The 13,351-nt window shown below is 54.8% G+C and overlaps 1 protein-coding gene across 1 annotated transcript in view; it reads right to left on the bottom strand.

Moving 5' to 3' along the window:
* DOC2B (double C2 domain beta) overlaps window positions 1–13,351 on the bottom strand; it is a 40,769-nt gene that overhangs the window by 16,175 nt on the left and 11,243 nt on the right. The window contains exons 3-6 of the mRNA XM_080679992.1: window positions 12,655–12,729; window positions 10,078–10,187; window positions 9,797–9,923; window positions 7,187–7,344 (exon numbers count right to left, since the gene is read on the bottom strand). Coding sequence (XP_080536118.1) covers window positions 7,187–7,344; window positions 9,797–9,923; window positions 10,078–10,187; window positions 12,655–12,729 — 470 coding nt within the window. The remainder of the gene's footprint in view (window positions 1–7,186; window positions 7,345–9,796; window positions 9,924–10,077; window positions 10,188–12,654; window positions 12,730–13,351) is intronic.

The following is a 13,351-nucleotide window of genomic DNA, read 5'->3' as shown; positions in this document are numbered from 1 at the left end:
CCACTCTCGCTAAAAATCAATGGAAAAATGTCCTCATGTGAGGATTAACTAAATAAACAAGTTGGGGGTTTCCCTTAACCAACCCCCCCATATGGTGAATTTCTTCAGTTCCTTACAAGCTTCCATACACTTACTTGCTGACCATTTTGCTGTTTATTGGTTTTGTTTTCTGACTTGTCCTTTGCCTATTTGCTTTGGGTGGGAGGAGAAGAACAGGGGAGCCCTGCACCGTGGGAGTGTCTGAGTGTCCCCCATTCCTGCCTTTGGAGGATCCTTGAAGGAAAGCCGTCCCAGGATCCCCTCAATGCTGCACAGCCAGTGTCCACTTAGTGACCACACCAGGCTACCGGGTCCCCATGGCGGCCACAGCCTCAGGGCCGCCAGTCACAAACAGTTCCCCAGGGATTGTCCTCCGTCCCGCCTCCAGGCCAGGCCTTTGTCCACACTGTCTCCTCTACCCGGCCACCGTTCCTGCCGGGGAGCTCCCCAAATGACACTGTGCAGCCAGGAGCACGTCCCGGCAAGGCCGAGGCTGCCAGGTGGTCTCCCTCCCTCCCTGGCTGTTAGCAGGGCTCATGGAGCGTCTCCAGTAATGTCGCCTCTGGTCCCTTCCACGCAGTGACTGCTGCTGCTGAAGGTCCCCAGAAGGAACCAGAGGGCCGGCCACAGAGGGAAGGAGTCGCCCAGGGTGGCAGAGCAAGTTGCCTGAGTTCCCCAGTATAACATGGAGATAGTAACAGGAGTGAGTGTGTAGGGCCATTGGCAGGGTTCGCTGAGGCCCAGCAGAGCCCCGGCCACAGCAGTTACTCAGAACATGTCAGTGGTGACAGTCACCATCATGGTTCCCCCTGGCTTTCCATGATACTCCCAAGAGTCCAATTTCAGCCTAGGGAAACTGAGGCACACGTCATCTGGGTGACGTTTATAAAAACAAGGGTGCTGACAAAAGGCCTTGGCCCATCTAGGTTGGCCCCTCAGGTCACAGGTGCCCTCCCTCGGGACACAGGATATAGCTTCGGGGGCACCCTGCTCCGAATCTACCTCTGCTTTTATCTCTCCTACTTTTATTTATTTATTTTTAAATTTAATAAATCTTTATTGTTCAGATTATTACACTTGTTCCTCTTTTTGCCCCCATAGCTCCCCTCTACCCAGTTCCCACCCCACCCTCTGCCCTTACCCCCCAACCACTGTCCTTATCCATAGGTGTACGATTTTTGTCCAGTCTCTTCCCTCACCCCCACACCCCTTTCCCCCTGAGAATTGTCAGTCCACTCCCTTTCTATGCCCGATTCTATTATATTCACCAGTTTATTCTGTTCATCAGATTTTTTTTATTCACTTGATTTTTAGATTCACTTGTTGATATGTATTTGTTGTTCATAATTTTTATCTTTACATTTTTCTTCTCCTTCCTCTTCTTAAAGAATACCTTTCAGCATTTCATATAATACTGGTTTGGCGGTGATGAACTCCTTTAGCTTTTTCTTATCTGTGAAGCTCTTTATCTGACCTTCAATTCTGAATGATAGCTTTGCTGGGTAAAGTAATCTTGGTTGTAGGTTCTTGCTATTCATCACTTTGAATATTTCTTGCCACTCCCGTCTGGCCTGAATAGTTTCTGTTGAGAAATTGGCTGACAGTCGTATGGGTGCTCCCTTGTAGGTAACTAATTGTTTTTCTCTTGCTGCTTTTAATATTCTCTCTTTATCTTTTGCTCTTGGCATTTTAATTATGATGTGTCTTGGTGTGGTCCTCTTTGGATTCCTTTGGTTTGGGGTTCTCTGCGCTTCCTGGACTTGTAAGTCTATTTCTTTTATCAGGTGGGGGAAGTTTTCTGTCATTATTTCTTCAAATATGCTTTCAGTATCTTGCTCTCTCTCTTCTTCTGGAACCCCAATAATTTGGATGTTGGTACGCTTGAAGTTGTCCCAGAGGCTCCTTACACAATCTTCATATTTTTGGATTCTTTTTGCTTTTGATTGTTTTTTGCTTCTTTGTATTTCAAATCTTTGACTTGATTCTTGCGATCCTCTAGTCTGCTGTTAGATCTCTGTATAATATTTTTTTATTTCAGTCAGTGTATGCTTAATTTCTAGTTGGTCCTTTTTCATATCCTCGAGGGTCTCGCTAAATTTATCGGCCTTTTCTAGAAAATTCTTGAAAAACCTTAAAACCATGGTTTTGAACTCTATATCCAGTCGTTTGCTTTCCTCCATTTCTTTCATTTGTGATCTTTTTCTTTGTCTCTGCATTTTGGCTGCTTCCCTGAGTTGATAGAGTGGCTTTGTGTGCTAGGTATCCTATAGGACCCAGTGGCTCAGCCTCCCCAGTTACCTGAGGTGGACACTCTTGGTGCACCCCTTTGTGGACTGTGTGCACAGTCTTGTTGTAGTTAAGCCTTGATTGTTGTTGGTATCACTGGGAGGAATTGACCTCCAGGCCAATTGGCTGTAAGGATCAGCTGTGTCTATGCTGGAGAACTTCTGTGCTGGAGACAACCTTTTGGGAGAAGACTTGCAAAAGCCTCTGTGCTCAGCTTGGATGGGGCGGAGTCTCAGGGCGGAGCAGACAGCATTGCTTTCCCATCAGCCCTGCCCTAATAGGCCCCTGAGTCTCAGTGTCCTGTGGTAATCACTGCAAGTACCTCAGAGAAAGCCGCCATCGAGTTCCGCCCGCTGCCAGACAGTCCAGTTTCTCCCTGAATGAGTCTGGGTCCCCAGAGTCTCGCCCGGAACTGGAGTTCAGTGCAGTTGGGAGCTTTTGTCTTCCTCCCGCTTAAGAAAGCCAGCCACGTACTCAGTTGCCCGCCCTCTCCGCGTGCGCGCTTCGGTACCCCTGCCTTCCGCAGTTCCTCTGAGTGTCAGTGTGCTTTTCTCTTTCCTGACAGTCCAGTTTCTCCCCGTATGAGTCTGGGTCCCCAGAGTCTTGCCCGGAACTGGAGTTCAGCGCAGTAGGGAGCTTTTGTCTCCCTCCTGCTTGAGAAAGCCAGCCGCGCACTCAATTGCCAGTCCTCTTCACGCGCGTCTCAGTACCTCTGCCTCCTGCAGCTCCTCTGAGTCTCAGTGTGCTTTTCTCTTTCCTTCTAGTTGTAGAATTTCCACTCAGCCAGCCTTCCTGTGGTTCTGGATGATGTACATTTTGTCTTTTAGTTGTAGTTTTGAAATTGTTGAGCGAGGCAGCAGTTTAGGTGTTTACCTACGCCGCCATCTTGGTTTCTCCCTCTATCTCTCCTACTTTTAGCAAGAAAGAGGCCCATGGTCCAGGAAGGGGCCTTTTGGAGACAGGGAACCTTAAGGAGGCCTGCGCAGCAGCCCCATGTCTCACCCAGGAATTTTAATCAAATGTGGGAGTTGCTAGGTTGCTGTGGGACCACCAGGGGAAGTGTCATGTGGCTCTGACACAGGGAGCTACCCACACATCTGCCTGTCTTTTTAAAAAAGTCTTTCTTGATTTTTTTAGAGAGAGAGGAAGGGAGAGGGATAGGGAGATAGAATCCTGGATGAGAGAGAGAGACATCCATCAGCCGCCTCCTGCATGTCTCCCACCAGGGATCGAGCCTGCAACACAGGCATGTGCCCTGACTGGGAATCGAACCGGGACCTCGTGGTGCTCAACCACTGAGCCACACCAGTCGGACACATCTGCCTGTCTTTGAGAGGCCACGCTGACCTGGCCTGTGGCTGGGTGGTGGGACCCGGCTGCTGTGAGCCAGCAGCCTCCACACCGTGGCAGGGAGGAGTCCCAGGTGCAGTGGGCATGTCGTGCCCAGCCACCTCTGCCTGGCCATGTTGGCTGGACTGCCTGGTGCACCAGGAAAGACCCTGCTTTCTGAATAATCCAGCACACAATCCTGGCATTCCTGTCAACCTGGCAAGTGGCCACTGAGCCTGATTTTAAAATCTCCACCATGTGGCTTCAGACTATTTCCTGCCATAAGAGACCTAGCGTCACAGGTGCAGGTGGTGGCACTTTGCTCCCCTTTCCAGCCCCTTCCCCTCTGTCCCCCTCCTGTAAGGCGCTCTGCAGGGTTTAGGGAATGGCCAGAAACAGCATCCCTGTGTGCATGTCCTGCAGTCTGCTTGTCACTGCTTGGGGCTTAGCATGTTTGGGACAGCTGTCCATGTTCATTCATGCAGTCCTAACTCACTCATTTAACTGCACAGAACTCTATGCTATACATTTGCCACCTTCTATGCAGCTATTCCTCTGCTGACAAATGCTTGGCTATTTCCAGGTTATCGCTGTGACAAGGGATGCTGCAATAAACAGCTTTCCACCCAGGTAGGGTTTCTAGGATACAAAGAAGGGAAATCATGCAGCCACAGGGCACACAATTTCCTACTTGACTGGAACTGCCGACTTCCCCCCCAGTGGTTAGAAAGAGTCTCTGACTGTCTTCTGAGCGGGAACAGCACTTCCCCTCACAGTGGCCTCTAATCCACAGCAAATCATTGTTTTGCTAGCGGTGGGCGTGGGGGCCAATTCGTTGTTGTTTTATGTGGAAAATGAGTCGCTCCTGCCCCATGTGCAGGAACCTGACTTCCCCCAATGATCCCAGGCAGCTTCCCATTAGACCTGGTGCTGCCCTGGAGCCTGGCTGCATCGGAGTTAAAAAACCAACAGCTTTACTGAGATATAATTCACATGCTGTGCAATGCACCCTTTGAAGTATACAATTCACCACAGAGAGGCCTGTGCTGCCACACGGCACAACTCTGGGGCCACTATTCCCATTGGTCACTATCGTACTTCTGTCACTTTTTTAAATGAAATGACAACAATGGTGCAGACACTTTGAAAAACAGTCTGGCAATTACTCAAAAGGTTAAGCATGGAGTTACCATTTGACCCAGCAATTCCGCTCCTAGGTATATACCCAAGAGAACTAAAAGCATGTCCCCACAAAACCATGTATATGAATGTCCATAGTAACATTAGTCACCATAGACAAAAGGTAGGAACAACATAAATGTCCATCAACTGATGAATAAACAAAATGTGATTTATCCACACAATGGAATATTATCCTATCTAATAAAGAGGGGATATGCTAATTGACCATCATGCCCTCACAAAGATGGTTGCGCCCATAGCCAATAAGGAGGGAATATGCTAATTACTGCCACGCCCTCAAAGATGGTAGCACCCACAGCCACAAGATGGTGGCGCCCAGTCCCCTCATCCCTGCCAGGGTGGCAGGTGAGCGGATTGCCTGCCTCCGGAGTCCCCCAGTACCCTCAGCACCCCAGCCACGCAGGGTCAGCTTGAGGCGCAGGCAAGCCTCGGATGGCGGCTGCCTAGCCGCCTAGGGCCGCCCGAGGCTCAGGTAACCAGGGCCGGCCGAGGCTTGCGCTGCTGGCAGTGGCAGCAGCAGAGGTGTGATGGGGGCATTGCCTTCCCCTGATCGCCGGGTCGCCTCCCACTCCTGAGGGCTCCTGGACTGTGAGAGGGGGCAGGCTGGGCTGAGGGACCCCCACTCCAGTGCATGAACTTTCATGCACTGGGCCTCTAGTCATAATAATAAAGAGCTAATATGCTAATGGTCGGGATGCCATAACGCGTAATGACCGATCGCAGGAGGCTGCCTGGGCGTGCGTGGCGGGGTAGTGCTCCAGAGACGGGGCGGAAGCTGGGAGGCGCCCAGAGGTGGTGGGACCATCCCTTGCTGGGGAGGGTGGAGGTGAGAGCCCATACAGCCCCCCTCACCAGTCCTTCGCCACCCACCAGTCGCACTCAGAGCGCCCCGCTGCCCACCTGCCTGGGGGAAGGAGCACAGCGCAGCAGGCGGGAGGCTTCCACGCTCTCCTCCGGCACCATGATGGGGCGGAGCCACCGCATTGCTGTGGAGACAGGGCGGAAGCAGGGAGGTGCCTGGAAAAGGCAGGACCAGCCCGAGGTGACTCGAGGGACTGAGGGCGGGACTTGAAGCGGCCAGCGAAGGCAACAGGGGTCGGGGGCTGGGCCAGGCGCGCTGGAGCTCTGTGTGGAGAGGTTCGGGTGTCAAGGCAGGGTGGCGGGTGGGTGGGCGGGGCTGCGCGATTTCACGCGCTGGGCTCCTAGTTTGATCATAAAAAGGAGTGAAATACTGATTTGTGCTTCATGTATGAACCTTAAAAACATACTAAGTGAAAGAAGCCAGTCCCAAATGGCCACACCTTGTATGATCCCATGTATATGACATGTCTACAATAGGCAAATCCACAGACAGAAAGCAGGTCAGTAGTTGCCAGGGCTATGGGGAGGAGAGGCAATGGGGAGTGACTGCTGTGAGCACCGGATTCTTTCTGGGGCGATAAGAGGGTCATAAAATTGTGATGGTGGTTGCACAACTCTGTAAATATACAAAAACCACTGGGGCCCACCGGGCAGGGGCCACTCCTTTTCCATGGCCTCTGTCCCTGGACCTTCTCTCTGTCCCTCAGGCCAGGCCCCTCTCCGCTGCTCAGCACCTCTGACTGAAGAGGGACCACCTTTCTGCTGAGCCAGACTCCACTCTGAACCCCACCCTTCACGAGTCTCAATGGGCACCCAGACTAACATCCGTCTTTTGTCTGTGGAGGGCCCAACGCTCTGATAGTGGTCATGTGACACCTGCTTCATCCCCACCTGCAGGGCCACCAGCTCCTTGGATACAGCTAGATCACAGCCCCTCTGGGCACAGGTTCATGACTCAGGGACCCAGGCCACCTTGCACGACCCCTGAGTTAGTGTTTCTCCCCAGCGCCACCACGAGCTTCTGCTGACAGGCTGGGTGGACCCTTATCCGCACCTATGGCACCAGCGCAGGGCTGGGCACATGTGGGCAGCACTATGTCCTGGCAGAGTTCCTCATCCGGATCACCCATCTTCTTGACACAGGCCACCCCTTCCCGCCTCCTCCTGGGCCCCATGGTCACCGGAAGCCTGAATGGGCATCGGGAGATAACTACTCTCTATCTGCATGACCCTGGGCAGCCACTCAACTTCTACAGGCCTCCGTTTCCTCATCTGTGAAATGGGGCTGCCCAGACTTAACCCGTGAAGCTGCCAAAGGAGCACAGAAGAGAATTCAGCCTGCAGGCCCCGTGCCACCGTGCTGCAGGCGCTCCCTGTGCTGGCCACACGGGCTACTGGTCTTGTCACTGAACCTCCCGTCCGAGGTAACAGGAGGAGGAGGTGGCCGGCCGGCCGGCCGCACACTCACGTTTTCACGTAGGGATCCGAGTAGCCGTTGGCGTCCATGGCGGCCAGGTGTGCACAGCGCACGATGCCGACCAGCAGGCCCTGCTTCTGCGAGCTGTACTTGAGGGAGATGAGGATGCGGCCACGCTCCTCCAGGGACTTGTCTTCCGTCTTGTCCACCTGTGGGGCGGGCAGTCACTGAGCCGTCCTCACCCGCTTCCATCCCTCCCCTCAGCCACAGGCCCCAAGGCCATCCACGGGCCCAGGACAAATGGAGCCTGTGAATGGTGAGGGGTCACCCTGGCTCCAGCCCCTTGAAGGTGCTTCCTGGAGCCTCTTGGGGTGCAGGGGGCGGCCCCCTTGGGGAGAACACAGAGGAAAGAGCTTTGACACATTCCTAACCCCGGGGGCGGGGGCGGGGTAGCCGGGAGGCAGGTGGGGCTGCCAGGCCTGTGCCCCACTCTGCGATCACACTCAACTCTCGGCCTGTCTGGCTTCCCCGCCCCAGCCAGCCTGATGCTGCTCCACTCCACACCCCCTTGAGACCACCCGTTTCCACAGTCTGGCTGCTGCTCACATGGGCCCCTCTCCTTTGCTGTCACCCAGGCACACCAGCTGGAGCCCCGAGGACTCCTGTGAAGTGAAGGAAGACCCACCTTCCCCACGCCCACGCCCAGAGCAGACATGGCTCCCCGATCACAGCATTCACCCAGAGCGCCCAGAGCCTCGGCATCTTTCTCGATACAGCGCGCAGGCGGCCAGGGGTGTGGCCCAGACGGGGTGTGCCAGTCAACTGTCTGCCTCTGGCCGAGGGCCTCGCTCCCCCAGGGCTCTGTGCTAGTTTGTGTGATGTGTGAAAATTAAACGATATAAATGAGCGTCGACATTTTCAGCTGTTTTTTTTTTGGGGGGGAGGTATAAGTACTTTGGGTCTTTTCATAGGAAGACCATTAAACTGGGTATTATTCAGTGTTTACTGAGAACAAAGAAGTTCTCGGACAATGTAAAATCTAGAATGTAGCATCAAAATGTGTCTTTATTGCCAGAGTGGTCAATTCTAAACTGCACTCCTGTGGGGACACTCTATCCCTGAAACCAGACTCACAAGCTGCTAGCGAATTCAAGCAAACTCAGCAAAACCCGATGGTGCCCATGCACGGGCACGCACACTCGCCACCCATGTGCACACACGCTCACACCTGCATTCCACACTCACAGGCACCCACGCCCGCACACTCGTTCACGTGCAGACACAGGCTCACATCCCCACACAGTTGCTTATTCATGCCGGGGATCAAATCCCAGGAACACAACTATCGTAGGAGTTTGATGTTGCCTTTTATAAGTGACAGAGACCATTTGGAAAAACTGGGTTACCTGTGGTTAGTGACTAATAATAAAGTAAAAAGGTCAGATCCATCACACAAATGTCTGTGAGTGGGAGAATGTGACAAGGGAACACAATTTGATCAAGTTATGCAAGAAGGCAGAGCTGCGATTCTGGCGGGAGCTCTGGCCTCAGGGCCATTTGTTCCCAGGGCTTGACCCCGGCCAGCTGCTCTGAGGAGCCTGCGTCCCAGGGCCCAGCCCCACACAGGGGGACAGCCACTCGGCTCTGTCCTCTCCACCTTTCCCCTTGCCCAGACCCCTGGGGGGACTGTACCCTGAACACTGGGCTGTAGGAGGGTCAAGATTCCTCAGGACCCTGGGGCCTCCTGGCCCAACGCTCCCGCCCCCACAGAGGGGAGGCAGAGCTGAGAGGCTCTGGGAGGGCTCAGCTGTTGCAGGCGGCCAGGGGGCAAAATCGGTTTTGTCATCATTTTCAAACAACTGCAATTTCTAGGAAAGAATTATTTTCTGTCTCCTCTGGGACTCTCACGCCTAATACGTTCCAGTTGAGTTCCCGTGTCCCCAGCTGCTCCTCCCAAGGTCCTTTGCATCACAGTTAACGGCCCTTTATCCTTCCAGGTGCTCAGGCCCCGTGTCCAAAACGCAGACCTGCCAGCACCCCATCCCGGCCCCCGCACCCCTCCCCGGCTGCTGCCCGCCCAGGCCTGGGTCATGCTCTTCTCCTGTTCACTGCTCACCCACTCTCACCCCCTCTCTCCCCTGTTCTGAGCCCAGAGAGCCTGTTAAAATGTAGTCAGATCTCCTAGCCCCTGCTTGGCACCCTCCCGTAGCCCATCCACTCACAGTGAGGGCCTGATCCCTCCCTAACCCCAGCCTCAGCTCTCACCTCCTAGGACAACCCCCTCTTTCTCGCCCACTCAGTGGGCTGCTGGCTGTGCCTCTGAGGCTGGGCACTTTCATTCAGCCTTTGCACCTGCTGTTCCCTCTGCCTGGAACACTCCCGCGTGCCTGGTGAGCCCCTCCAGGCACACATCCTAATCGCCAGCCCCCTCTCATGCTTTCCTCCTTGGCCTTGATCACTGTCGAATATATGATCCAAATGGGCGACTTATCCTGTTTTGGGTCTGTCTCCTGCTCAAGTTTCATGCGGGCAGGGATTTTTGTCTGTCTCCCCAGCACGTGCAGGGATGCCAGGCACGTAGTAGGTGCTCAATGAATGCTGCTGGCCCTGAGTTACAGCAGGGAGGCCCCGACAACCGGCAGAGCGCTGTGGCCCACTCACCGGCAGCTGCTTCTCCAGGCAGATGCTGAACGTCTTGGTGTGGTTGGGTTTCAGCTTTTTCAGGGGCACTCGCGTCTCCCCGATGAACTCGTTGTGGCGGAACTTGTCCTCATCGCACACGGAGATCCTGGAGGGCAAGGGCATGGCCAGTTCTTCAGACACACTGGGTGCTCTCACTTGGTTCCAAAGCCAGTGGGGGTTTGCAAGCGGTGGGTGGGGGTGGATATGGCTGGGGCAGGTGTGGGTGGGGAGGGAGCCTGCGGCCAGGGGCCCTCACCCACCGCAGGGTCTTTCGAATCATGTCTTCGTCTGTGATCCCATAGTAAGTGAGGGTCTCATTCCAAGTGGGGTTCAGAGTGTTTCGGAGAGTTTTTGTTCTGAGCTTATTTGCCTGGAGAGAGAGAGGAGGAGAGAGAGAGGGAGAGAGAAATCCTATGAGCAGGAAGGAGTGCAGTGGGCAGAATGATGGCCCCTGAGCCTGGGAGTCTGCTCTTTCATGGCGAAGGGAATTAAAGGTCTTAGCTGACATTAAAGCCTGGCTGGTGTGGCTCAGTGGTTGAGCATCAACCTATGAACCAGGAGGTCATGGTTCGTTTCCCAGTCAGGGGTGTGCAGGTGGCAGCTGATCAATCATTGTCATCACTGATGTTTCTATCTCCCTCTCCCTCTCTGAAATCAATAAAAATATATTAAAAAAATAAAATTGCCTAAAAAAAACAAAACAACTGGGAGGTTCTCTAGGTGACCTGGGTGGGTCCAATGAAATCACAGGGTCCTTAAAACAGGGGGAGAGGGGAGGCAGAGGGCAGAGGAAGGAAGACGGATGGCGGCGCGGCCTCCATAAACTGGGAAGGACTGGGACATGGCTTCTCCTTCTGGAGGCCCCACAGCCCTGTGACACCTGGTTTAGCCCAGAGGGACCTAAGCTACAGAGCCGGAAGGTGAGAAACTTGCATTGGTGGTAAATGCGTTCCTGCAGTCCTGGGCACGGCAAGAGGAGGCTCCCCGTCCCCGGTGGGTGTGTGCGTGGGCGGGAGGGGGTGGATGGGATTCCTCCCTCACCCCTCCCTGCCTTTGCTCAGGCTGCCCCTCTGCCCGGACGCCACCTTCCCTAGGGAACGCCCGCCGGGCGCCTGTCCAGCTGCCATGTCGCCCCACGTCTTCCTCTGTGCTCCTGTTGATTTTGGTTCTTACACTCCTTACCTGTCGGCCCCCTTCAGACCCTGAGCCCTTTGACCTCTCCACACCAGGCCCAGGCTGAGGGCAGGCAGGTCAGGCCGGGGTTCAAATCCCAGCTCCACACTTGCATGAGCTCGGCGGGCTCTTCCCCGTGTGTGGGGTTCCCCGCTGTAAGGGCTGCACGGTGACAGCTGGCTTTCAGCATCGCTTTCAGGACACTTCTTTATCAGGAGACTTCTCTTTGTAAAACACGGCCCCATTCGGAAAGCCTGCGGGGGTCCCCACAACTCAGCCTCCAGGCACTGCCGGTGCCGGGCCCCGGGAGTCTAGGGACTACGGTCATTGAGCTTGAGTTGGGCACATTCCCCTGGTCACATGGCCCTCAGCCCAGGCTGTCCTCACCGCGGCATGAGGATGCGGAGGCTGGCATGGGGAGCCCGCTGCCTCTCCTCTTGCAGCCCCGCCTTCTGAGAGAGGGGGTACACAGAGTCTACTTGGGCCCCAGCAGCCTGTGGCTATTCAGCGGGGCCAGCACTCCCACTAATGACTCTTCCTCCCTCTCAAGCCACTGAGGGCTTCAGAGAGGCCAGGACAAGGACCCAGTCCACGGGGCTGTGCTGCTCACGCTCCCATGGCCTGTGTCCCGTGTCCCCCTCCTTTCCCACTGGTCTCCACTTGGAAGCAAAGTCGCTGGTCTCTAGTCGAGTCCCCTGTGACACGGGGTCTGCACAACTCACCTCGAGATGCCTGTGGGTCCAGGGCAGGACCCCAATCTGAAAAGATGGTGTGACCTTCCCTTCCATGAAATGAAAAATAAACCACCACGGAACTGCAAGGCACATGTAAGGATGTCTGACAAAGGTCTGGTCTTCCCGTGCTGCGGGTCACCTTGATGCTTCTGTTTCAAGCACATTTTTGCTAAACATTTTTTCCCTCTCCTTCCCTAGATGCACCACGTGCTTGGTCTGCTGCTGGGTCATCTGACATGGGAACATGGGCTCTGTGGCCAAAAAACCTGGGCAGACGCTGTCCACTCAGTCCGCTTTGTGGAGCATCGCAGAGCAGCCCATCAACGCATTAAAGGCTCTGATAAGTCCCGCAGCAAAGAAACCTGTTCAGCAATGTTTTCCACTTGACCACAGACTCTCGCCCGCCGTATGTAATTTAAAAAATTTTTTAAAATTAATTTCAGAGAGGAAGGGGGCGGGGGAGAGATAGAAATGTCAATGTAAGAGAGAATCATTGATCAGCTGCCTTTTGCACTCCCCCTGCCAGGGATGGAGTCCGCAACCCGGGCATGTGCTCTGACCAGGAATTGAACTGTGACCTTCTGGTTCATAGGTCGATGCTCAACCACTGAACCACGCCAGGCCCCCTCCCCCTTTTTAACGTGATATTAACCTCCAGCTAAGACTACTTGTTATAAAACGCTGGCCTAGAAATTCTCTGAGAGGTTTCCCCAGCTCAGCAGGCAGGCAGTGCTGACCCGACGTTCCTTGGAGGCCTGGAGGGTATGGGGCTGACTGGGTGCTCTGGGCGGAGGTGAAGGGCTGAGGTCCCATTAGCCTGCTGGGCTCTGAGAGGGTGTGAGAGCTGTGCACCTCCCTGGGTGCCCAAGGCCGGCCTGGGCCCGCCACAGCGGGCAGAGCTGGTTGGCAGCCTAGGACAGCCCCCCTTACCTTACTGGCTCCCGGCAGCAGGTGCAGCTTGACATAGGGGTCTGCCAGCCCGTTGTGGTCCATTGGCTTCAGGCCCTGAGCAGAGAACAGCAAAGGCTGTGAGCCGGGCGTTGGGGACACAGAGCAGCCAGGCCTCCAGGTGCTGGTGAGCAGGCACCCCTTGTTCCCTAAGCACCAGGCTGAGTCCAGTCATGACCCGCCTCACAGCAGCCCCCCCACTCTGAGGATGGGGCAGTGAGGATGCTGGTGTCATCTCCCCTCCCCCAACATCCTGTCCAGGGCAGCCTTTCTCTTTCCATTCTCCTTAACATGGAGGCCAGGTGACTCACCTTTCCCTGCAGGAGGCCCTCATTACCCTGCTTTGGTCAGGCCCTTCCTTCTTCCTAACACCCCCGCCCCCCAACCCTGCCCGCTGCCGAAACAAAACTTCCCTCGCTGACCCTACATCCACATGCCTGCCTGTCCACTCAGCCACATGCTTCCCTCGGGGCTGTAGAAAAATGTGCGTCCTGGAGACCAGGAGCGTTTCTCTCTCTCTCTCTCTCTCTCTCTCTCTCTCTCTCTCTCTCTCGATTTGCCACAGCTCCCTGCATGCGTGTTGTGGAGGCCATGCAGCTAGCTGGCCGCCCACAGAGGGTCCCTCCACAAGATGGCAGCCCTCACTCATGCTGGACAGTCAGTGCCCAGGGAACCATGA

This window comes from Plecotus auritus, assembly GCF_963455305.1.
Source record: "Plecotus auritus genome assembly, chromosome: 7".
In the NCBI taxonomy this organism is placed as follows: domain Eukaryota; kingdom Metazoa; phylum Chordata; class Mammalia; order Chiroptera; family Vespertilionidae; genus Plecotus; species Plecotus auritus.
The sequence above is the reverse complement of the archived record's forward strand: the minus strand, read 5'-3'. Positions and strand labels throughout refer to the sequence as shown.